This window comes from Macaca thibetana, chromosome 1 (assembly GCF_024542745.1).
Source record: "Macaca thibetana thibetana isolate TM-01 chromosome 1, ASM2454274v1, whole genome shotgun sequence".
Taxonomy (NCBI): Eukaryota; Metazoa; Chordata; class Mammalia; order Primates; family Cercopithecidae; genus Macaca; species Macaca thibetana.
The window spans coordinates 150,739,580-150,764,482 of NC_065578.1; the positions used below are offsets into that span (position 1 = coordinate 150,739,580).

The 24,903-nt window shown below is 44.4% G+C and overlaps 1 protein-coding gene across 7 annotated transcripts in view; it reads left to right on the top strand.

The window, feature by feature from the left end:
• The window catches only part of PACC1 (proton activated chloride channel 1), a 43,827-nt gene that overhangs the window by 10,149 nt on the left and 8,775 nt on the right, over positions 1–24,903 (top strand). For 2 of the 7 annotated variants that reach the window (XM_050780791.1, XM_050780801.1), the window contains 6 exons: positions 7,921–8,043; positions 11,185–11,394; positions 12,868–13,019; positions 17,701–17,843; positions 20,028–20,172; positions 22,420–22,527. In XM_050780791.1, the coding sequence (XP_050636748.1) occupies positions 7,921–8,043; positions 11,185–11,394; positions 12,868–13,019; positions 17,701–17,843; positions 20,028–20,172; positions 22,420–22,527 (881 nt within the window). Of the gene's footprint in view, positions 1–7,920; positions 8,044–11,184; positions 11,395–12,867; positions 13,020–17,700; positions 17,844–20,027; positions 20,173–22,419; positions 22,532–24,903 lie in introns of those variants that run through there. The other 5 variants (XM_050780821.1, XM_050780841.1, XM_050780812.1 and 2 more) reach the window with 4 other exon arrangements.

Genomic DNA, 24,903 nt, shown 5'->3' on the forward strand with positions numbered 1-24,903 from the left:
GCCTGGGTGATAGAGCAAGACTCCATCTCAAAAAATAAAAATACAAAAATTAGCCAGGAATGGTGCACGCCTGTAGTCCCAGCTACTTGGGGGGAAAAAAAAAAGGAAGGAAGGCTGGCTGGTTTGTGAAGGTGGGATTACTCTGAAGGAAAGGTAACACGTAGGTGAAAAAGAAGAGACTGGCTAGGGAAGGGAGATTACATGAGCAACTGTATAGAGATGGGAATAAAATAGGACATGTTGGAGATCATGAATAACACGGTGTGGTTGGGGCAGAGGGCTGGTGAGCGAAGTAGAGGGAGGTGAGGTAGGAAAGAGACTTGGTCAGATTGTGGAGGGGTCTGAGTGTCAGGGTCTGTACATTATCTAGTAGGGAGCAGGGGGTATTTAAAAGGATTGGAACAGGACAGTAAGAGGAGTAAAGTGGGGATTCAAGAGATGAATGTGGCTGGTTTAAGGCAAAGGGAGACAACCATGCTGCGGCAAAGGCTGATGTGAGAGGCTGCTTTGCTGTAGCGGAGGGGGAGAAGGAAAAATCAAAGAGCATTCTTAATTTTGAAGCCAGGCGGATGGGAGAATGATACTGCATAGAGATGAAGCCTAGAGAGGCAAATGGCTCAGAAAAGAAGATGGCCAGGTGTGGTGGCACGCCTGTAATCCGAGCACTTTGGGAGGCTGAGATGGGTGAATCATTTGAGGCCAGGAATTCAAGACCAGCCTGGGCAATATGGCAAAACCCCGTCTCTACAAAATCACAAAAATTAGCCAGGCATGATGGCATGCACCTATAATCCCAGCTAATTGGCAGGCTGAGGTGGGAGAATCGCTTGAGCCCAGGAGGCAGAGGTTGCAGTGAGCTGAGATTGCACTGCTGCACATCAGCTTGGGCAACAGAGTGAGATCCTGTCTCAAAAAAAAAAGCCTATCTGTTGTTGGCATACTGTCAGTTGAAGTCGAGATGGCCCAGAGGCAATGACAGATGCAGGATGGACAGGAGAGAAGGGAGGGCTGGAGTTGTGCAACCTGGAGAAATCCCATGGGGGCAGGGTCACAGGAACAGATGGAAAATGAGCAGGGGGGCTGTGAAGACTGAGCCTCACAAACATCCCCATTTGGGGGACAAAAGAGGAGCTGGGGCTGGAAAAGGAATTGAATGGAGGGCCTGGAGGTAGGAGCTGCAAGAAAGGAGGACAGTGCAGCAGAGGTTCAAGTTAAGCACCCAAACATGCGGGGTTGTAAATCAGTTTTATTCTCTGGAATACATAATTCCCTACCAAAATGCACTAAAAGCTTTAGTCTATTCATTTCCTGTCTATCAACTGAATCAGAACCAATTAGTATTCTGTTCAAAGGGAGAAATGACATCAGACATGCTAATAGAATAAGCACTTTCTTACATCAGAGATGTAATCAAACTGAGGAAAACCCTCGGTTAATTAGTCATTACAATCAGTTCTCCATGAAAACAACTGTATATAATGGGATAGACAAAAAATTCATACATTGGACCTTATCAAAATGAAAACCTTAGCTGGGCATGGTGGATCACGCCTGTAATTCCAGCACTTTGGGAGGTCGAGGCGGGTGGATCACCAGAGGTCAGGATTTTGAGACCAGCCTGACCAACATAGTGAAACTCTGCCTCTGTTAAAATACAAAGTCAGCCAGGTGTGGTGGCCCATGCCCGTAATTCCAGCTACTCAGAAGGCTGAGGCAGGAGAATTGCTTGAATCTAGGAGGCGGAGGTTCTAGTGAGCTGAGCTTGTGCTGTTGCACTCCAGCCTGGGTGACAGAGTGAGACTCCATTCCCCTCCCCCACAAAAGAAGACCTTTTGTGTATCAAAGGACACTATCAAGAAAGTGAAAAGACAGCCCACATAATGGGAAAAAGTATTTGCAAATCGTATATCTGATAAGGGACTGATATTTAGAATATGTAAAGAACGCCTACAATTCAACAATAGAGACAAATAAAACTCAGTTTAAAAACGGGCAAAGAATCTGAATAGACATTTCTCCGGAGAAGATATACAAATGACTGGGAAGCACATGAAATAATGCCAACATCATTAGTCATCAGGGAAATGCAGCTCTAAATCACGATGAGATACCACTTCACACCCACTAGGATGGTTATAATTTTTAAAAATGGATAATAAGTTTTGGCAAGGATGTAGAGAGATTGGAACCCCCATACGTTGCTGGTGGGAATGTAAAGTGGTGCAGCTGCTGTGGAAAATAGTCTGGCAGTTCCTCAAAAGGTTAACTACAGAGTTACCATATGGGCCAGCAATTCCACTCCTAGGTGTATATTCATGAGAAATGAAAACTTACGTCTACATGAAAACTTAAATCTCCCAAAAACGTGTACCTGAATGTTCATAGAAGCTTTATTTGTAATAGCCAAAAAGTGAAATAAGCCAAATGACTATCAGCTGATGCATGGATAAGTAAAATGGTACATTCACACAATAGAATATTATTTGGCAATAAAAGAATGAGGAACTGGCTGGACGCGGTGGCTCACACCTGTAATCCCAGCACTTTGGGAGGCTGAGGTGGGTGGATCACTTGAGGTCAGGAGTTCAAGACCAGCCTGGCCAACATGGTGAAACCCCGTCTCTACCAAAAATATGAAAAATTAGCCAGATGAGGTGGTGTGTACCTGTAATCCCAGTTACTCAGGAGGCTGAGGCAGGAGAATCACTGGAACCCAGAAGGTAGAGGTTACAGTGAGCCAAGATGGTGCCACTGCACTCCAGTCTGGGTGACAGAGGGAGACTCCGTCTCAAAAAAAAAAAAAAAAAAAAAAAAGAGAATGAGGAACTGATGCATGCTGTAACTTGGATGAATTTTTTTTTTGAGACAAGATTCTTTGTTGCCCAGGCTGGAGGGCAGTGGTGCCATCTCGGCTCATTGCAACCTCTGCCTCCTGGGTTCAAGTGATTCTCCTGCCTCAGCCTCCCAAGTGGCTGGGATTACAGGCATGTGCCACCATGACCAGCTAATTTTTGTATTTTTAGTAGAGACGGGGTTTTGCCATGTTGGCCAGGCTGATCTTGAACTCCTGACCTCAGGTGATCCTCCCACCTCAGCTTCTTAAAGTGTTGGGATTACAGGCGTGAGCCACCACGCCTGGCTGTATCTTGAAAACATTATATTAAGTGAGAGAAGTCAGACACAGCCACATATATGATGCCCTTTATGTGAAATGTCCAGAACAGGCAAATCCATAGGGACAGAAATTAAATTAGTGGTTGCCAGGAAAGAGGAAGTAACCACTCTCAGGTATGGAGTTTCTTTTTGGGTAATTAAAATTTTCTGTAATTAGATAGTGGTGGTGGTTATACATCTTGTGAATATACTAAAAACTGCTGAATATATTTACTTTATAAGGGTAAATTGTATGGTATGTAAATTATATCTAAAAAAGAAGACACAAAATTGACCACACTAAACAACAGAAAAAAAAGGTAGGCAGAAAATTCAGAATGCCTCTTAGCTCAGTGCTCCCTGCAAGGTGGAGTTTCACAGGATTACAGCAGACAGCCAAGCCCCTTTCCTCTGAATAGAGGTTCCATGATATTTTCAAGAACTGAATTGCCCATCACAGATCCCCTTAGTGGATAAACTTGCATTCTGGGACAAGTTCAGGGTTTTTGAAGGAATTCTGTCATGGGTTTTACAAAGCATATAAACTACCTTTCCCTGGGACATCTTGTGCATTATTTTTGTCTTCCTACTACCCTGAGTTTGCATTCATTTAAAGGATGTGTACTTTTAAAGCACATTCATCCAGTTTGCCACAAAAAGCCAGTGTTCAGTTTTCTCACTACAGAGTGCGTGGGACATTTTATCAAATAACCAGCACCTTTTTTTTTTTTTTTTATGATAAAGTATAATGGTGTCTAGTTTTAGAATTGGAGTGTTACTTATAGCAAGTGTGGAGGATAAGTAAATAGTTTTACAGTTTTTATTTAGATCACACTCCTATTTGTGGATCAAGAAGAGCCCTGTAAAGAAGCTAAACTTGGCTTCTGTGAGTAAAACAGAAGAGAAGACTTTTGGTCAGTGTTCCCATGAGAGTAATTTGTTCCAAGTACCTCTACCAGATGAGTTGCAGTGATGGAATTGGCATGTGACCTTTTTGTTTTATTCCTATTTTTAGAATTTTCAAGGACACGTAGGGAGAACTTCATCTCTTTCCCTAGCCAAGGCCATCATGAAGGCAAAACATTTCAAATCATGTTTATCTGGCTTAATGCAGAGTGGATACACCTGTCCACAAATGCCAGTTATTGTTCCTTTTTATTATGTTGTTCAGCCTGGATGTAGTATAGAGTTTGTCTTAGAAGTTTTCTGGGCCAGGCGCTGTGACTCACCCCTGTAATCCCAGCACTTTGGGAGGCTGAGGCAGGCAGATCACCTGAGGTCAGGAGTTCGAGACCAGCCTGGCTAACATGGTAAAACCCTGTTTCTACTAAAAATACAAAAAATTAGTTGGATGTGGTGGTGCATACCTGTAATCCCAGCTACTCGGGAGGCTGAGGCAGGAGAATCGCTGGAACCCAGGAGGCGGCGGTTGCAGTGAGCCGAGATTGCACCATTGCATTCCAGCTTGGGCAACAAGAGTGAAACTCCATCTCAAAAAAAAACAAAAAAACAAAAAAAGCAAAAAAAAAGTTTTCCAGGTCAGGTACAGTGGCTCGTGCCTGTAATCCTGGCATTTTAAGAGGCTGAGGTGGGTAAATTGCTTGAGTGCAGGAGTTCTAGACCAGCCTGGGTGACATGATGAAACCCCATCTCTACAATAAATACAAAAATTAGCTGGGTATGGTGGCACGTACCTGTAGTCCCAGCGACTCAGGAGGCTGAGATGGGAGGATTGATTGAGCCTGGGAGGTGGAGGTTGCAGTGAACCAAAATCATGCCATTGTACTCCAGCCTGAGTGACAGAGCCAGACCCCACTTGAGTCCAGGAGTTCAAGGCTGCAGTGAGCTATGATCATACCAGTGCACTCCAGCCTGAGTGACAGAGTGAGACCCTGTCTCTTAAAAAAAAAAGAGAAAAAGTATTTCAGACTTCTCTACTTGTTACGAAGTTATATTATTTCAATTACATCTTTTATTATTGATGACTGTAATTTTAAATATTATTGCTCACAGTTGTATAGGGAAAGAGCATTGGGCTAGGAGCCAGGACTCTAAGACTCTCTCATTCCGATTGTGCCAGTTACTGGCTGTGGGATCTGGATTGTTGTACAAAGAGTAGAGTTGGGCCAGATGGCCTTTTAGGTCCCTATCAACTCTTAAAAATTAGATTCAGATGTTATGCAACAAATCAGTCACTTCAGAGTTCCTTCAGTTTTATCTTGTGATCTTTTCAAACCCCATTAGAATGTAGTCGGCTGGTACTCATTGCCACTGCAGTTATGAGCAGCTCATGACAGTGGATGTATTTTCACCCACCAGGTTTTGAAGGATACCCATGGTCCCATTTGGACCGTGGGAGTTGGTTGTACCTTCCAAGCTAAATAGCTATGGGTGGGTTCCTGTGCATAGATCCTGTGGCCCTGCAGCCCAGCTACAGCTGACTGCTCAGGGGTCAGCACTCAACAAAGGGAGGCCATCTATAGGCTGGGCATGAAGGAGGTCAGTGTCTTGTGAGGTATCTGGTGGAACACCCTATACAGGATACTCTCTGGGGGAGAATTTGAATGCAAGACTCATGGAGAAGGACTTAGTAAAGTGGAGCAGGGTCATGAGAGAAACATGTAAAGAAGGCAGAGAGCAAAGGCATGAAGGAGCAGAAACTGACCAGTGTCTGTTAGCAATAGGTAGAGGCAAAAGTGAAATCAAACACAAAAGAAGCTGAGATGAGAAAGAATTGCTTTAATTCCTTTTGGACAACTAGAGCTGCTGTGGACCTTGGTGGCTTAGCTCTCAGCTATCCATTGGGTTTCCTGGGCTCTCACTTATCCTTGTACCTGTAGGGTAAACCTCCACTGCCCATAGTAACTTATTCCTTAAAACCTAAAGGGGCCTCACAGACGGTTCTGGAAATTGGCATTCCTGTGTAAAGTAAAAACTTTAAGTATTTTGCCAAAAAACAGCAAGGAACATTCATTGGTTTATAGTTTTACATGCTTAATTGCACTAATGTTCTCTGATGGATTGAGTTAGCATGGCAAGACTTAGTTCATCTATTATTTGGGTTATTTATTCATTTGACAAACATGGAAACATTACATGCCTACTATGTGAAAGACACTACATTCTGCCCTGCCTCCGTTTTATTTTCAGCATATATCTTTTCAGATTTATTTTTCAAAAGAGATTATAGTTCTATGATCTTTATTTTTGCTATTTTCATAATTGAGCACTTCATTGTTTGAAGGGTAGAGGGTACATTCTGTTTCTTTGGTACCAATAATTGTTACCATTGAGCAGGCCCTATGTAATGCATTTTGCAACATTCTCTCATTTACTTCTCTCAAAAATCCTGTAAAATGGAAATGATAAAAATGTAAGGCTTTAAGAGCACTGAGTAACTTGTCTAGGATCATGGAGTAGTTAGTAGCAAAGCTGCAGCTGGAGCTCAAAACTCTGACTCTAAAGCTCATGCTCTTAACCACTGCACAGTATATCTGCTCTTTCAGTCAGAAAATAAATGAATAATGGAAACCAAATTATTTCTTCCTTAAAATTCTCCTTGTGGTTTAGGTGCAGAACTAACATGACCCCCTCCACAGAGTCTTTGCTGATAACTGCCCCTCTCCCTGTGCTTCCCATTCTTCCTCCAGTTGAAGGAAACCTAATGTTTTATACCCTTACATCTTTCTGAATTCTGTAGCACTTTGGATCAGAGACCATCAGTCCTTCATTTGGTGTCTCCCTGAAGCACCTAGTACAAAATCTTGCATGTAGAGTTGGTGCTTGATCTTGTATAAGTAAAGAATGAATTATTTCCTTGTCTTTAGCAATCCAGGAGGCTTGGATAGTTCTGTGCTGCGCCTGCTTTTGTGCTTTAAATAAAGTAAAATGAAATAGTTATGAGCAGATACTCTTTTGTGTCTTTGTATTTGAAATCTGCTATCAAAGCATATGGTTGGGTTTTGTTGTTAATCCAGACTGACAGTCTCTGCTTTTTAATTGGATGGTTTAGTCCATTTACATTTGATGTAATTATTGATATGGCTGGATTTGACTACCATTTTGCTGTTTTCTATTTGTCTTGCTGGGTTTTTTTGTTTGTTTCTCTGTTTTTTCTTTATTGCAAGTTATAAACCTTACAATATTGTTGAGTAATTTCTGCTGTAGGCAGTCTTAACCTTTTTTTAAGTAGCTTTTTGTTTTACTCACTTATTTAACATTTTCAGTGCTCTTTACATCTGAGAGTTACCATCTAAATGTCAATTCCTTTTAGCTTTCAGAATTTTTGTTAGCATGCATTGTAGTGCAGGTCTGCTAGTGATGAATTCTTTCAGCCATTGTGTTTCAAAATATCTTTATTTCATCTTCATTTTTGAACTTTTGCTGGTTAGAGAATTATACTGGTAGACGAAAAATATTTTTTGTTTCAGCATTTGAAGATGTTCCGTTGTCTTCTGGCCTCCATTATTTCTGTTCAGAAATTGGTTGTAGTTAGTATCAGTGCACTATATGTAATATATATCTATGTATAGATATATATATATATATTTTTTTTCCCTCACTGCCTTCAAGATTTTTCTCTTTTCTTTACATTAGCAGTTTGACTATGATTTGCCTCGCAATTTTTTTTTTTTTTTTTTTTTTTTTTTTTTTTTTTTTTTTTTTAGTTATCCTGGTTGGCATTTATTGAGCTTCTTGGATCTATAAGTTGATGTCTTTCTACAGTTTTGGGCCATTGTTTTTTTCAGATTTTTTTTTTTTTTTTAGATGGAGTTTTGCTCTTGTTTCCCAGGCTGGAGTGCAATGGCGTGATCTCAACTCACTGCAACCTCTGCCTTCCGAGTTCAAGCGATTCTCCTGCCTCAGCCTCCCAAGTAGCTGGGATTACAGGTGCATGCCACCATGCCCAGCTAATTTTTGTATTTGTAGTAGAGACAGGGTTTCACCACGTTGGCCAGGATGATTTCGATCTCTTGATCTTGTGATCCACCTGCCTCAGCCTCCCACAGTGCTGGGATTACAGGTGTGAGCCACGGTGCCTGGCCTCAGATATTTTTTGTGACCTATTTTCTGTCTCCAGTTACATGTCATTACACTGCTAGATACTGTAACAATTATCTGGGCTCCATTTTTTTTTTTTCTTTCAATATTTTCTTCAGATTGGATAGTTTCTATTGATTTAACTTCAAGTTCACTGACTCTTTTTCTGCCATCTTTTGCTATTAAAATATACAGTGAACTTTTTACTTCATTTATTTCTTGTCAGATCTGGAATTTCCATCTTTTTTTTTAAATTTAATGAAACATTTTTACAGTGGTTAGATACATATAATGTAAAACTCATCGTCTTACCTATTAAAATGTATAGCTCAGTGATACTAAGCACATTCATACTGCTGTGCAACCATCACCACCATCCATCTCTACAAAGCTTTTTCATCCTGCAAAACTGAAATTCTATATATTTGGCTGTTGTTATTAGTTTCTGTTTCTCTATTGATCTTGTCTTTATTCCTTATTCAGATATTTTCCTTTAAGTGCCATAAAGTTCCTCTCTGCTAAATTGCATCACTGGGTTATCTTGGTGTTGGTTTCTATAGATTGCTTTTTTCTTGAGTATGGGTCACATTTTCTTGTTTCTTAGCATGACTAGTGATTTTTGATTGAACACTGGACATTATGAATGATGTAGAGATTCTAGATTCTGTTATGATCTTCAGAAGGGTATTTTTTTTCCTTGGCATATAGTTAGTATGGCAAGATTTAAGCTCAGCTCTAAACTCCTATCTCCACTGCATTAGCCGTAGTTGAAATCTCCATGCAGTTCTTTCAATTTCCAGTTGTTACTTTGTGCTGGCCCCCTTGGGTTCTCCAGCCAAGGATCTGAACATATATTTAGTTGCCGATTTGGGAGTTTCACCCCCTATGTGGCTCCCTCCCTTTCAAGGTTTCGTCTGAACTTTCTGGCTGCCCTTCCAGCCCTGAATTTTGTCCCTGTCACTCTGAACCATGCCTTATAGGGATTGGCATGTATTCTTAGGCAAAAAGCTACAGATGTATAAATCTCACCAAGTACAGTTCTCTTTCAAGGGTAGCCTCTCTTTCAATTTCTACCTGCTTTTGATCATTCTCTTAGTGCCTTCAAATAATTTAAAATATGTTGTCCAAAGTTTATAATTGTTGTCTGTGGAAGGGTGATGTGACACTGCTACTCTGTCACTGTTGGAAGCCAGATGCCAAGCAGATACCTTTTGGGGCCTATGTTCAGATGCTTCCCTTGTTCTCAGCCTTGTGCAAACCTGGGCTGTGGAGGAAATAGGGCTGCTTCTCAGGGAGTTCCATTTTCAGCTGAGGAGCAGAGAGGGCACAGGGAACCCTGTGGGAGTATCTTAGTCAGCTCGGACTGCTGTAACAAAATGCCACAGATGAGTAGCATAAACAATAGAAATTTATTTCTCACAGTTCTGGAAGCGAGAAGTCCAATATCAAGGTGCCAGCAGGGTTGATTTCTGGTGAGGCCTCTCTCTTTGGCTTGCAGACAGCTGCCTTCTCATTGTGTCCTCACATGAACTTTTTTCCTGTGTGCTTGTGCTCCTAGTGTCTCCTCCTCTTATAAGGATTCTGGTCCTATTGGATCAGGCCTCATCCTTATGGCCACATTTAACCTTAATTATATCCATGAAGGCCCTGTCTCTAAATATAGTCACACTGAGGGTTAGGGCTTCAACCTGAATTTGAGGGTAGGGGATACAGTTTTGCCCATAACAGAGATTAATCTAGCTTCTAGTCTCAGGATTTTGTGAGGGAGGTAGGGGAGACAGAGTTGTGTTGTACCAATGGCATCAGGACGTGTTTAATCAGTCACCATGTAAATGCAGAATGTTCCAGGCATAGCATGAAGGGCTAAGGATTCAGTTATGGATAAGACTGGCCCCCATCCCTGCCCTCATGGAACTCACAGCCTAGGGGGAGAAAAAGATGTATAGACATGACATTGCAGAGTGATGAAGTAGGGGACATTCAGGAAGAGGTGCCCAAATAAAGGTTAGGGGTCAGGAGAGGCTTTTTCAAGAAAACGTCTGTCTTTCTTTTTTTTTTTTTTTTTGAGACAGAGTTTCGCTCTTGTTGCCCAGGCTAGAGTGCAATGGCACGATCTTGGCTCACTGCAACCTCCGCCTCCTGGGTTCAAGCGATTCTACTGCCTCAGCCTCTTGAGTAGCTGGGATTACAGGCATGTGCAACCATGCTCAGCTAATTTTGTATTTTTAGTAGAGACGGGGTTTCACCGTGTTGGTCAGGTTGGTCTCGAACTCCTGACCTCAGGTGATCCGCCCGCCTCGGCCTTCACAGTGTTGGGATTACAGGCGTGAGCCACTGCGCCTGGCCTATAAAATGTCTTTCTAAATTAAAATGCTTCCATGGAAGGATAGCGTGACCAAGCTACTCTGTCACTGTTGGAAGCCAGATGCCAAGCAAAAAGCTTTCGGGGCTTAGGATGAGTGAGGCGTCAGCTGTGGAAGAAAAGAAAATCAAGCAGAGGCAATGGTAAATGTGAGAGGCTCCTGGGTTGAGCAGGGCACGCCAGAAGAACAGAAAGTCGATGAGGAGAGGTAGAGCTGGGAGAATTGGGGAAGTGGAGTGGTGAGGCATAAGGCCAGAGAGGTAGGCTGTTGGATTGTAACTGCCTATCCCTCTAGAGAGTAAACTCCTTTTTTCTGTTCTGTTTTTTGCTTGTTCTTTTAAAATTTTTATTTATTTTTTTATCTTTTATCTTTTTTCCTTTGAGAGTAAACTCCTTAAAGACAATGAATAAGTCTCCTTCAGCTTGGTGTCCTCTGCCTGGCAGAGAAGCTGTGTAGTAAATGTTTACAGGTGCCCTTTGTTAGGATTTGTGGGGGTGAGGTGGAAAGGTTGGGCGTGCAGGTGACCTCACCTCCTTGGTGAGGTAGGCAAGGGCCTGGAGGTTGCTGACCATCTCTGGCTGTACCTTGTCCCTGTGTCCTGGGTCACGTGGTGTTTTGTTGTTGTCAGGCCTGGACAGCGAGTCTGCCTCCAGCAGCATCCGCTTCAGCAAGGCCTGCCTGAAGAACGTCTTCTCGGTCCTGCTCATCTTCATCTACCTGCTGCTCATGGCTGTGGCCGTCTTCCTGGTCTACCAGACCATCACAGACTTTCGTGAGAAACTCAAGCACCCTGTCATGTCTGTGTCTTACAAGGAAGTGGATCGCTATGATGCCCCAGGTAGAGCCTGCCCCTGGGCCAGGCATCAGGGCCCCAGATCTAGGGTGTCGGCTGGCAGATACTCCCTGAGCTGCCATTGTATTTGTGGCACTATGGGCAGGGCAGAGGAGTCCAACCAAGCATAGTCTAGGTATAGCGTCTACACCCAAAGAGCTGCTATTGGGAGTGTGGTACATGCTGAGGAGAGAAATGAACAGAGCCTAGAGTAGCTATTGCAGGCTACTAGAGGGGTCAGGGAAAGTTTGGCAGAGAGGTAGGATTTGAGCTGGGCCTTGAAAAGCACATAGATGGGAAGAGAGTGTCTTTGGGATGGGGATCAGCAGAGCGAAGGGGTGTCTAGGGAGGCAGAGGGCTTCTCTGGAGAGGATGAGACTAACTTGGCTGGGGCCAGAGGGCAGGGATGAGGAGAAGCAGGAGTCAAGGCTGGACTGTGGGGTGGGGAGGGTGATAGGGGAGGTGAGACCATTCAAGGTAGACAGGAACCCTGCCTGGAGAGGGACTCCCAGGCCACACTGGGTATACCTGTCCCACTGGGGTGTCTGGTCCCTGAGTGGGAGTCCGCTCTGCTACAGACCAGGCTGTCTGCTCTGGGCTACAGGCTGGCACTGGATGCTCTGGGGGCTGTAGAGTAAATGAGGAGGCATGAGCTGTGTGACTTTGGCCCTGTCTACCCAGTGTGTGCCACCTGCTCTGTCCACAGATGCCCCTGAGTGACCTGCGGGAGGGCCTGCTCACATGGCAGAGTCAGAGTCCAGGTGCCCTCTCTCTGGGGCTTCCTGCCAGCCTCCAGCAGAGTCAGTTGTGCTGGTCATGGCTCCTCTGCCCATCTCTTCCTGTCTTGTGTTTGTCCCTCTTCTCTGTGTGTCTGCTTGAGTCTTCTTTATCTGTAGGTTTTACTTTCTCTGTGTGGTCTCTTAGTCTCTCTGAAGTCTGTCTCTGATGCCGTGTGCTGCCGTCTTAGCATTGCTGCCCTTGAGGCTGGACAGCTACTGTCCGTAGAGGTGCCTGGGCTGGGAAGAGGGAGGGACTCTTGGGATGTGACTCGCACACTTGGGGCTCCCAGTCTAAGAGACAAAATGAGTTCTGAGGAATTCCACAGCTTAGAGCCTCCCAGCGATTCTGCAGGTGGGTGTTGGCCCAGAGGGATGGCACAGCGGGGCTGAGTCAAGAGACACTCCCTCGGAGGGTGTGGAACAAGGCTCTGAGGGGGACCGGGTTTTGATGTGGGCATCAGGGTGGCTGGATCCCAGGTTGGCCAGGGGCTTACTGAGGAGGGGCTTGTGCCCTCTGCTAGAGCGGGGCTTTCTGATGCCAGGGGATGTGGCTTCTCACCCTCTGAAACCCTTTTCTTCTCCCTTCCCTGCAGTCATCCAGGAAGTCCAGAACATAGGTTGTTGGTAGATGTGAGATGATTTCAGGGATGTGGTCAGGACTGTGATTTCTGACACTTGCTTTTCCTGTTTGTGCCCCCAGGTATTGCCCTGTATCCCGGTCAGGCCCAGTTGCTCAGCTGTAAGCACCATTATGAGGTCATTCCTCCTCTGACAAGCCCTGGCCAGCCGGGTGACATGAATTGTACCACCCAGAGGATCAACTACACGGACCCCTTCTCCAATCAGACTGTGGTAATTCCTGTCTGCCTGAGCTGGGTCTGGGCAGCTGCTCCGTTAGCCCCACACCCCTTCTTCCACTCACTCAGTGTGGGGCCTTGGTCCCCAAGCAGACATGCGGCTGTGCCACGTGGACACTTGGCTGTGGTTGGCTCGTTTGCATTCAGGGAGGACAGTGAGGCCTCCAGCCTTTGCTGAGTAATGCTCAGGGATTCCTGACAGTGCGGTGAGACCCTGTCCCCGATGGAAGAATGACAGGGCTAAAGGGTGGGGCTGGTGGGATATAGCGAAGTGGGTCCCATACCTGACCGCTTGACAGAATTGCCAGGATACTTTTTGAAAATACAAATTTCCAGGTTCCATGTGAAGCCAACCGAATTATAATTCCTTAGGTGGGGCCTGGGAATCCGTAGTTTGAAATAAATATGCCAGTGTAAAGGAGTGCTGGTCTGGGGACAACGACTCCTGGGCCCTGGGCTGGCCGTATTGTCATATACAACAGCATGGCTGGGAAGGATGACTAAGGGATGGGGTTCGGAGTGCCCTGGAGGAGTGGCACTGCACAGGGTTTCAAAGGCAGGGTAGGCGTTTTTGATTTACATCTCATTTCCTTGCTTCAGAAAGGATTGAAAGGGGCTACAATAAAGTTTTCCAGATGAAATTGGGAAGGAAAGGTTTTCTAGGCAGAGGAAATTGCACCATGACCTAAAGGGAAGAGACGACATGTTGTACTTGCGCCTCTGGGCACAACTGCAGTTGGTGGCGAGATGTTTCATAGGGTCAGGAGCGCTGGAAGACTAATGGGTGATGAAGCTGTGGACAGAGTAATGGCCAGATGAGAAAAGAACATGCATCGTGCTGTAGAGCCTCACTTGCTCCCTTGGGTAACAGGGAACTGTTAGTGGGTTTTAAGATGAAAGAATCACACTAATATTTTTTCGTTAGTATGTGTACGCTAGGCCCCCTCCTAAAATTCTGCTGAAATGATTCTGTAAGGAACGAGCTAAAACGGACTAGAACATTAATAATAGCTTTGCACATAAGGAAAGGATATCACCAGTGGACCAGACATTTTGAGGAACTGGTATAAAGTATGAAAAAGAGCTTGGGCCAGATTGGTGGAGCAAAGAAATTAGAGAAAACCCTAACCCAAAAGAGATGCAGGAGAGACCTGCTGGAGAGGTACAAGCTTTCCTGCCAAACCCCCAGCTTGGAATCAGCGCTGTTAGAAAGCAGGGTAGTCATTACTGGACTGCCTGTTGGCTGGGCCAGACACACCCTGTACCCTCCCCAGGTATGCAGAGCCGCTGGGGATGGTTGCTTCTGGGTAAAAGACCCTGGAACCATTCTCTACAGAAGCTAAGGGAAGATTCTTTGCTTAGGCATAGGAAACAGAGCAGACTTCTACAATGGAAAAGGAGAGAGAACTAAAGGAAAGGACTCTTCCCAGAGTAAAACACACTGGAATACTCAGTGTGCTTCCACAGAGCATACTTAGCTTTCCCATGCAAGGGAGAGGCCTATTAGAGAAACAGAAATTTACTACTTTGGAAGAAATCAAAACCCAGACCTATACTAGTCAACCTAATCCTTCATTCATAAATAAGAATGGAGAATTAATGGTCACTAGACATTTGCATGAAACCAATGACAGAAAAAGACCAAGATGGACAAATAGAATGGACTCTAGAATAGGGAAATGGAAGCTAATTAAAACAAAAAGGAAAACAACTTTTAAACAATTCCAATGTGGAGTTATATGTATAATAGAAGCTCTCTGTCTGGATTCCCATCTCCCTTCATCCCTCTGTAAAACACGCTAATGAACACTCGTGGCTGCTTCCGGCCCACCAAGTGCCTGTTCTCTGGATGCCCTCTTCTCCTCCCGCAGTTGAAGGGTACGCTTACGAGGAGTTAGTGAGGGTCAATTCCAAACCCGTGTAGGCCAGTTGCACTTGTTACAATAGTTACATGATTCGACTAAATAGTGTAAAAACCCTTGAAATAGGGGCACAAAGAGAGAGTTGTTTTTATGGAAATGAAGTTGAATGCAGCTACTAGCCCCCGGCTCTGAGTGATGGTTCGTCTCCTCCATCAATTCCTTGAAGTCCACAAGCTATAAACTAACAGAGAAGTTATCTCCTCCCTATCCACCAAGTTTCCTACCCAAACCAGCGTATAGCAGTGGAGGAAGAACACGATGAGAGCAGTAGAGCTCCCGTTTGGAAAAGGACGAAGGGGAAGGGGAAGGGCTGCTCTGCAGCAGTGCTGGAACCCTGCGGGGTGGGACCGGGGAGAACGCCTTCTTGGCGTGAAGTAAGCTCCTTGGTTTGAACCTGTTGCTGCCCTCAGAAAGAGACTCCTATGTGCTCTGGCCTTGTCCCTGGAACTTCTGCCTTGGTGGTAATGCTCTGTGGCCATATCTGAAGTGGATATTAGAAAATACGCCCTCCCTGGTGGCTGCACAGCTTGTGCCACTCACTTCCTGATTGTGTGAGCGGCTTTAGGGCTAAACAATCACAAACTGGGAGGGTGGCTTCTTACCCGCCTCCTCCTCCCATTGCCTTTGTTTGCAGTGAGATTTCAGAAACGTGTAGGCTTCTGGCTGTTCGCATCTAATCAAGTCCATGTGAAAGTGACCCTAGTGGAGGGTCTCATCCTGTTATATTTGTAACACCTTTGGAATTTTGTGATTTTCTGGTGCTTTCTTTCATGCTCTCAATTTAATGGTAGTTATTTTTTATCAAATGCTCTGTCTGGCACAATAAGGTTTGCCACCTTTCCAGCCTGCGGGATCCTTATCTATTTCCTTACTGCCCGCCATTTTCCCACCGCCCAAATGTTTGGCTGCTGCCTCATTTTTAGATTTTTTTGCAACCATGAAACATTCCAGTGTCAGTTAACAAATTGTGTATTAGTCAGAGTATAAGCTAAGCTACCGAATAAAAACAAAACCTGCAAATACGGTGGCTGAGATGAGGGAGAAGTCTCCTCTCTTTGAGAACAGTCCTGGCATGCAGGCTGTGTGGCATAGTGGCCAGTGCTGCCTCATAGGATGGTCCAGCCATGACTTTTGTCTTGTCACTGTGCTGTCCCCTGGGCATTGTTCTGGTCCATGTGGGCAGTGTGTGTGTGTGTGTGTGTGTGTGTGTGTGTGTGCGCGCGCGTGCACATGCCCACGCCTGGGAAGGTGAGAAGTGGAGGGCAAGCAGTTCCCTTTTCAGGAAATGGCATGGAGTTGAATGAGTCTCCTTTTCTTCCACACATTAGGAACTTCATCACATGGCTACATTTGAGGGCAGAGATGAGGCTCCAGCAGGGGGAGTGGATTCTGCTGAAACCTGGGTTGGGAAAGCTGTTCTAGTACTAAAGGAAGAAATGGGTAATAGAAACCAGGGACAGTGCTCTCTGTTGCATACTTAAAACGAAATGGCACAGAAAGGTTGAAAAATAAGTAAGATGGACAAAGCTGTCTTTGGAAAATGCAACGAAGACCAGAAGTGGCAATATTAATAGTCAGTGTGGAATTCCATATGAGTTGATGTAAAAGACATTTTTTTCTAAAGTTAATCTACAAATTCAGTTTCCATCACAGTTAAAAGTCCCAGTGGATTTTTTTGTGGAACTAAGCAAGCTAGTTTTAAAGCGTACTTAGGGGAACACGTGTTCAAAAATAACCAAGACAAGTTTGGGGATGGGGAAGACTAGTGGGGAGGGCACCGGCCCAGATCTGGGAACAGTGGAAAACCACAGGAATCAAAGCAGCATAGTACTGGACAGAGACAGACAAATGTGTGGGCTCTGCTAGGGCCAGGAGCAGACACAGATGTTGGTTCTATATTGAATTTAGTATAGGATAAAGCAGGGAGGGGAAGAGGCTTTAAAACCTGTCTCTATGCATTGTTTGGGAAGTAGGAGTTAGAGCCCTATTTCACACTATATGCAGAGCTTAAAGCCAGATATATAAAGTATGTAAATGTAAAAAAGGTTAAAAAATGCTATAAAGAAATAGAGGAGAATATTGGCATAATTTTGGCTTTCGTCAGCAAGCAAAACCCAAAGCTATAAAGAAAAGGTTTCTTTATGGTTTATAGGTTTATAAGTTTCCCTATAGTGCCTTCCCTACCAGTCTTCCCCATCCCCAAACTTGTCTTGGTTATTTTTGAACACGTGTTCTTCTAAGTATGCTTTAAAACTAGCTTTCTTAGTTCCACAAAAAAAATTCATTGGGACTTTTAACTGTGATGGAAACTGAATTTATAGATTAACTTTAGAAAAAAAGGTTCATAGGTTTCACTACATTAAATTTAAAGTTTCCATAGGACAAGTGACATTGGAAACAAAGTTGAAAGAAAAATGGCAGACTGGAAGAAAAGATTGGCACACGTAACAGATGAAAGTGAACATCCTTGCTAAATTAAGGGCTTCCATAACTCAAACAACCAATGAGAAAAGTGGACAGAGAATGAGCTGCATTCAGCTCTGGTTGGGCATCGTGTGGGGGAAGCTCCCCAGGAATGAGCATGAGTCCCAGCCCGGGCCTGTTCTCGCCTGAACAGGAGGGTCTGGCTAGTGGTCCCTTTGGAGACCACTGGGCAAGGAGCTATGGGCTTTCCAGTCAGTGCTTCTGCCCTCAGACCCAGAGACCTCTGTGTGCTTTCCCAGGACTGAGACTCTGTCCTTTGTCTCTCTGCAGAAATCTGCCCTGATTGTCCAGGGGCCCCGGGAAGTGAAAAAGCGGGAGCTGGTCTTCCTCCAGTTCCGCCTGAACAACAGTAGTGAGGACTTCAGCGCCATTGATTACCTCCTCTTCTCTTCTTTCCAGGAGTTCCTGCAAAGGTGGCCTTTTAGAGTTCACAGTGGGCTTATTGTCTACTTTTGATCTCATTCCAGCCATGTACATCCCTGGGCTAGAGATGGAGGGCTGAGGGCAGGGAAGGGAAGGGACATTCCCCGATGACTCATTGGCCCAGGAAGGGACCTCATGAGCTCGGCTGGTCCACTCAACGTCTTATCACAAAGTTAAGCGAAGCTGGTGTGGAGGAGCACGCTGGCTGTCCATGCACATAGTGCTGACTGGTTCTGGAGAGATCGTTTGGTCTCGCCATTGCCTGGGGCTGCTGAGGAGTAGGGGAAGTTGCCTTTGATTTGTAAGTCCTCTTGAGGGCAAGTTCTTGTGTGGTTCCTTGGTTCCAGTCCCCACCCCTCCAGTGTGCACAGGACCCATGTCTTGCCCCTAGGGCTCAGTGTGTGTTTGCCTGAAATACAGTTGGCCCTTGAACAACTTGGGGTTTGGGGTGACCAAACTTAACCACTCCTGCCTGTGCAGCCAAAAATTTGTGGATAACTTTTGACTCCCCCAAAACTTAATTACTAACAGCGTACTATTGACAGAAGCCTTACCAATAACATAAACCACACATATTTTGTGGTTATATATATCATAGACTATATTCTTATAAAGTAAACTAGAGAAAAGAAAATGTTATTAAGAAAATCATGGCCAGGTGTGGTGGCTCACACCTGTAATCCTAGCACTTTGGGAGGCGGAGGTGGGCGGATCACAGGGTCAGGAGATTGAGACCATCCTGGCTAACATGGTGAAACCCCGTCTCTACTAAAAATACAAAAAATTAGCCAGGTGTGGTAGCATGCACCCGTAGTCCCAGCTACTCAGGAGGCTGAGGCAGGAGAATTGATTGAACCCAGGAGGCGGAGGTTGCAGTGAGCCTAGATTGTGCCACTGCACTCCAGCCTGGGCAACAGAGCGAGACTCCGTCTCAAAAAAAAAAAAAAAGGAAGAGAAAATATACTTACTCTTCATTAAGTGGAAGTGATCATTGTAAAGGCCTTAATCCTCGTCGCCTTCATGTTGAGTAGGCTGAGGAGGACGGGGATTGGTCTTGCTGTCTCAGGAGTGGCGGAGGCGGAAGAAAATATGTGTGTGAATGGACCCGCCCAGCTCAAACCTGTGTTGTTTAAGGGTCTACTGCATCTCTAGTATGATGATGGAAGCTCCGCCACCTCTCTTAGTCTTTGATTTACAGGGATGAATGTCCCCTGACCATCAGAAAGTTCCTGTCTGCTCCACACACACTGCGTTGGGGTCACACCGTGGAGCCTAGAGGGCAGGAGAATTTTCTTCATGTGCCTGAGCTGAGAGAGACTCAGTTCCAGGTCCGGCTGACCACAGAGGCTCCATTCAGAGCAAGCGGGGAGGCAGCTACCGGGGCAGCAAGGCTGCTCCCCAGTGGACGTGCAGCGAGCTGCCTCCATTCCACACCACTGCTGCTTTGTTCTTCCACCCCAGAGCCTCTGCCTTAGCATTTTTCCCCCTTTCTGCCACCTAGAATTCCTCCCTTCCCTGCTTCAAGCTGGCCATCTTGCCTTCCTCCTGGAAGGCTTCCCCCGGGATCCCCCCCGACTCCACACTCCTTTTGTGAGCTTCCTCAGGACGCTGCTGCAGTTTTTACTTGTTTTTACGTTCGCTTTGATTTTGCTGCATCTGCACTGTCTTGGGGCTGATGCTGTAGGTGTCCCACCTGGCTGAGAGCTCCCCAAGGAACCCTCTTCCCCTCTTTGGGCTTTCCAGAGGGAGCTGACAGGCCAGTGAGGGCTTCCTCAGGCTCTGCTCAAGTCCAGAGTTCTCTGAGGAGCTGCGAGCGCCGTGTTCTGAGGAGCTTCTGCGAACTTCATTGCCGACAGCTTTGGTAGCAGTAGATAGGAATGATGGGAGGAGGGAGGAGGATTTCTCCCACTGGGAGCTTCAGGGATCATGTTCCTGCCTTGAGGCCAGTGACAACTCCCCCTCCATTTGGAAATGAAACGGAGAGAAAACTGGGATGGGCCTTGCTTTTGCTGGTGACTGACAGCCCTGCTGAGGCAACCACAGTTTGGAGAGGAGGCAGGGAGTGGGCAGCATCCTGGTTGTGCCAGCAAGGAAACCAGCTTGCAGTGGGGGCTCCGACTCCTGCTGCCAGACCTGGATTGACGTGCATCTTCCTTCTCCTTCCTTCCTCCAAGCCCAAACAGGGTAGGCTTCATGCAGGCCTGTGAGAGTGCCTATTCCAGCTGGAAGTTCTCTGGGGGCTTCCGCACCTGGGTCAAGATGTCACTGGTGAAGACCAAGGAGGAGGATGGGCGGGAAGCAGTGGAGTTCCGGCAGGAGGTAGGTGGCTCTGGCTTTGCTCGAAACTGCTGGTGACTTTTCCACATTCAAGTCTGAGGTGGAGGGAAGCTTTGCAGAGAAGGGTCCTTTGAGCAGGGCCTTAAGGGTGAGTAGGCCTTGGTCAAGATGAGAAGGGACCCCCATGGAGGGCTTCATACGCTGTGCCAGAGAGTCTATGTGTGCTTCTGCAGACAGCGCACATACCGGCCAGTCCTCACAGAATGCATGTGTGGGGCAGAGATCACTGCGGCTTGCAGAGAGGTCAGTAACTCGTCCAGTCGTGTCTGATGTCCTGTATCTAGCAGCACTGTGAGGGGCTGGCAGTGGCATAGCAGATTGATTATTTGCAGGGAAGAGAGACTAGACACAGTAGTCCCAAGTGTGCATGTTGATCCTTTTCCTAAGGTCCTCTTCAGCTCTCATGGGTGTCACAGCAAGAGATGCCAGCTGTATCTCCTGGCTGCTAGGCCAGTGGGCTGAAAGCTTTTTGTTCATTTTTGCCATTAGTAAAGACTTTTTGAGCATATACTCCATATACATACAACTTTGCAGGTGATATAACATACTATTATTGTCCTAATGTTATATACATTTTAAACATTCAAAAACAGAAATGTTAAAAGGATGAGATAAAAATAAATACTAAAAAAGCTAGTCTTTTCCTCCTGTATCCCAGTGGCTCATGATGCTCATTTGGAGCAGAAGGACACACTCCAGCCAACTAGGCTGTCACTGGCCAGAAGTCAGGCAGGAGGGGACTGTCTTGGATTAGTGGTAAACAGGGTCCTTTCATGAGCCCTAGCTCCTCAAACTAGTCCAGGCTGGATACTTGGAAGAGGCTCAAAGCCAGTTTTCTTCGAGGAAGCAAGGCTATTTTTCCTGCCTTGGGAAGTGGCAATCCCTCCCGGTGATTGGACCTTACAGTATTCCTGTTTTGTAAGATAACTGTTATCTCCCAGATTTTTGCATCCAAATTTGCTCCAAGAAATTCAAGTCCTTTCTTATCTGGCCCCACAACAGCTCTGAGGAAGGAGACTGTGTTCACTTACCTAAGTTCAACCCCACCTACCCTGGCTCTTCTGGTAGCTCCCACTGTGATTTGAAACCAAAGGGTGAAAACCCCAGTGAACCTTTACATTTAAGAAATTTTAGTGTCTTTTATTACTGTCTAAATTGGAAGTCTTTTGTTGGTGTTATGAGCTCCTTTGAACACAACTAACTAATGTGTTTTAAAATCACATTTTAGAGTTTAGAATGCTCTCACATAGGCATGCCCCCGTACTGTAGTGACGTAGGCATTTTGTTCACCTTTGCGGGTGGCAAAGCTGAGGCTCAGCTTCGATGATGGATCCGAGCCTCTGGGTGGAGCTGGTTTCTGCCTTTGCTACCTGTCTGCTCTCCGTTACGCCACACAGCCTCTTTAGTAATTGACTACCAGATCTCACCAAGCACCTCTACTCAGTATTTACAGGGAATGCTCAGCTGTGTGGATCTATGCGGCTGTGCTTTGTCCCTGTAAACTTGAAGGGTTGAAACAAGGGTTGAAAGTTCAAACAAATACTTGGTCTGAAAACCAAGTATTTTGAAATTTGGGATTTTTATTGCTTTTAATTGTGAGTCTTACATGGTAGTTTGAATATGGTTTATTTTTTATTTTTTTTTGGAGACAGAGTCTTGCTCTGTCCCCCAGGCTGGAGTGCAGTGGCCCGATTTTGGCTTACTGCAACCTCTGCCTCCCAGGTTCAAGCGATTCTCTTGTCTCAGTGTCCTGAGTAGCTGGGATTACAGGCGCCCACCAATACGCCCCGCTAATTTTTGTATTTTCAGTAGAGACGGGGCTTAACCATGTTGGCCAGGCTGGTCTCAAACTTCTGACCTCAGGTGATCTGCCTGGCTCAGCCTCCCAAAGTGTTGGGATTACAGACATGAGCCAACATGCCTGGCCTGAATATGGTTTAATTGTGAGTACGGATACCTAGTGACAAATTTCAGTGACAATCCCAAACACCTATTGTACATCACAGATCCCATTTCCCCAGAGAACTGTGGAAACCAAGGTAAAGCCTTGGCTCTGCTACCAGTGTCAGGATCTTGTATATATGAGGTTTTTGCCACTCTGTCTCCAAAAGATAGTGTGAGGAGAACCACAGTCTATGATCCCCTGCCTACTCTCTCTCCTTTCCCTGGACACAGGCGAGGAAAGGGCACACAGAGGTGGTAACACTGCTTTCTCTCCTCCATATCTAGACAAGTGTGGTTAACTACATTGACCAGAGGCCAGCTGCTGAAAAAAGTGCTCAGTTGTTTTTTGTGGTCTTTGAATGGAAAGATCCTTTCATCCAGAAAGTCCAAGATGTGAGTATTATTTAAGATTATGATAGCAAAACTCCTGCCCTGAAGCATTTTGGCTCATTCTTGTAGACTGATAAGTCTACCTACCTGTCCTCATCTTTTTTTCATAGTACAAATCGCTTGTAATTTATATGTATGGCATCAGTGTTACGTATTCTTTGTGTTTGGTCTTGTCTTCATCACTAGACTTTCTCTGTAAAGGAGGGGGACTTTAATTTTGCTCATCATAGTTTATCTGGGATATAGTGGAGTGCTTAGCGCAGAGTAGCTGCTTAGTAGTAATGTTCATTGAATAAATTGAGTAGAAAGCATTAAGTTGCTACTATACAGGTTACTGCAGTTGCAAGTTATTCTTTTTCTTAATGGTTCTCTGTAGGATAAATACTACTTGTAGTAAGAACAAAATGGTACAAATAATTAACAAAGCATTAATTAATGCCATATTTTTAAAAAATTGATAAATGTACATATTTATGTGGTACATGTAATATTTTGATAGATGCATACAAAGTCTAATGATCAAAAATCAGGGTAGTTGGGTTACCCATCTTCTCAAACATTTTTAATTTCCTTGCATTGGGAACATTCTTCTAGCTATTTTGAAATATGTAATACATTCTTGTTAACTATAATTGCTCTACTGTACTATCATGTCATCTATCTTACTGTATTTTTGCACCTATTAACCAATTTCTCCTCATCTCTGCTTCCCCCAACCCCTCCCAGCCTCTGGTAACCACCATTTTACTCACTACTTCCATGGGACTCACTTTTTTTTAGCTCCCACATGAGTGAGAACGTGTGATATTTGTTTTTCTGTGCCTGGCTTATTTCACGTAACATAATGTTCTCCAGTTTCGTTCGTGTTGCTGCAAATGACAGGATTTCATTATTTAATGACTGAATAATATTCCATTGTGTATATATACCACATTTTCCTTATCCATTCATCCTAAGTGTTGATGGACACTTGAGTTGATTCCATATCTTGGCTGTTGTGAATAGTGCTACAGTAAACATGGGAGTGTGGACATCTCTTTATACACTGATTTTCTTTCTTTCTTTTTTTTTTTCTTTTCTTTTTTGATTTCCTTTCTTTTGGATATGCACCCAGCAATGAGATTGCTGGATCATATGGTAGTTCTAGTTTTAGCTTTTTGAGGAACCTCCATACTGTTTTTTCATAGTGACTTTAATAATGTAAATTATTACATTAATCATAGTGTAAATTATTACATTAGTCATAATGTAAATTATTACATTCCTACCAACAGTATACAAGCATTCCCCTTTTTCCACATCTTCACCATCATCTGTTACTTACTGTCTTTTTGCTAGTGGTCATTTTAACTGAGGGGAGGTGATATAACCTTATTTTGGATTTGGTTTGCATTTCCCTGATTGATTAGTGTTGTTGAGCATATTTTCATACGCCTTTTGGCCATTTGAATGTCATCTTTTGGGATAAATGGCTATTCAGATCTCTTGCCCATTTTAAAATTGGATTATTTGGCTTTTTTTTGCTGTTGAGTTGTTTGAGTTCCTTATATATTCTGGTTACTAATCCCTTGTTGGATGCATAGTTTGCAAATAGTTTCTCTCGTTCTGTAGGTTGTCTCTTAACTTTGTTGATTGTTTCCTTTGTTGTACAGAAGCTTTTTAGCTTAATGTAATCCCATTTTTCTGTTTTTGCCGTTGTTGCCTGTGCTTTTGAGGTCTTCCCAAAAACATCTTTGTCCAGACCAATGTCCTAAAGTATTATTCCAGTGTTTTCTTCAAGTTTTATAATTTCAAGTCTTAGATTTGAGTCTTTAATCCATTTTGAGTGGATTTTTTTATATAGTAAAAAATAGGGTCTAGTTTCATTCTTCTGCATATGGATATCCAATTTTCCCAGCACCATTTATTGAAGAGACTGTCCCTTCCCAATTGTATTTTCTTGGTGCCTGTGTCAAAAATGAGTTGGCTGCATATACATGGATTTATTTCTAGATTCTGTGTTCTGTTCCATTGGTCTTATGTGTCTGTTTTTATGCCAATACCATGCTGCCTTGTTTACTATAACTTTGTAGTGTATTTTGAAGTCAGGTAGTGTGATGCCTTCAGCTTTGTTCTTTTTGCCCAGGATTGATTTAGCTATCCGGCATTTTTTGTAGTTCCATACAAAATTTAGGATTTTTTTTCTACTTCTGTAAAGAATGTCATTGGTATTTTATAGGAATTGCATTCAATCTGTGGATTGCTTTGGGTAGTGTGGACATTATACTAGTTCTTCCAATCCATGAACATAGAATATTTTTCCATTTTTTGTGTCCTGTTCAATTTTTTCATCCCTATTTTACAGTTTTCATTATAGAGATTTTTTACTTCTTTGGTTAA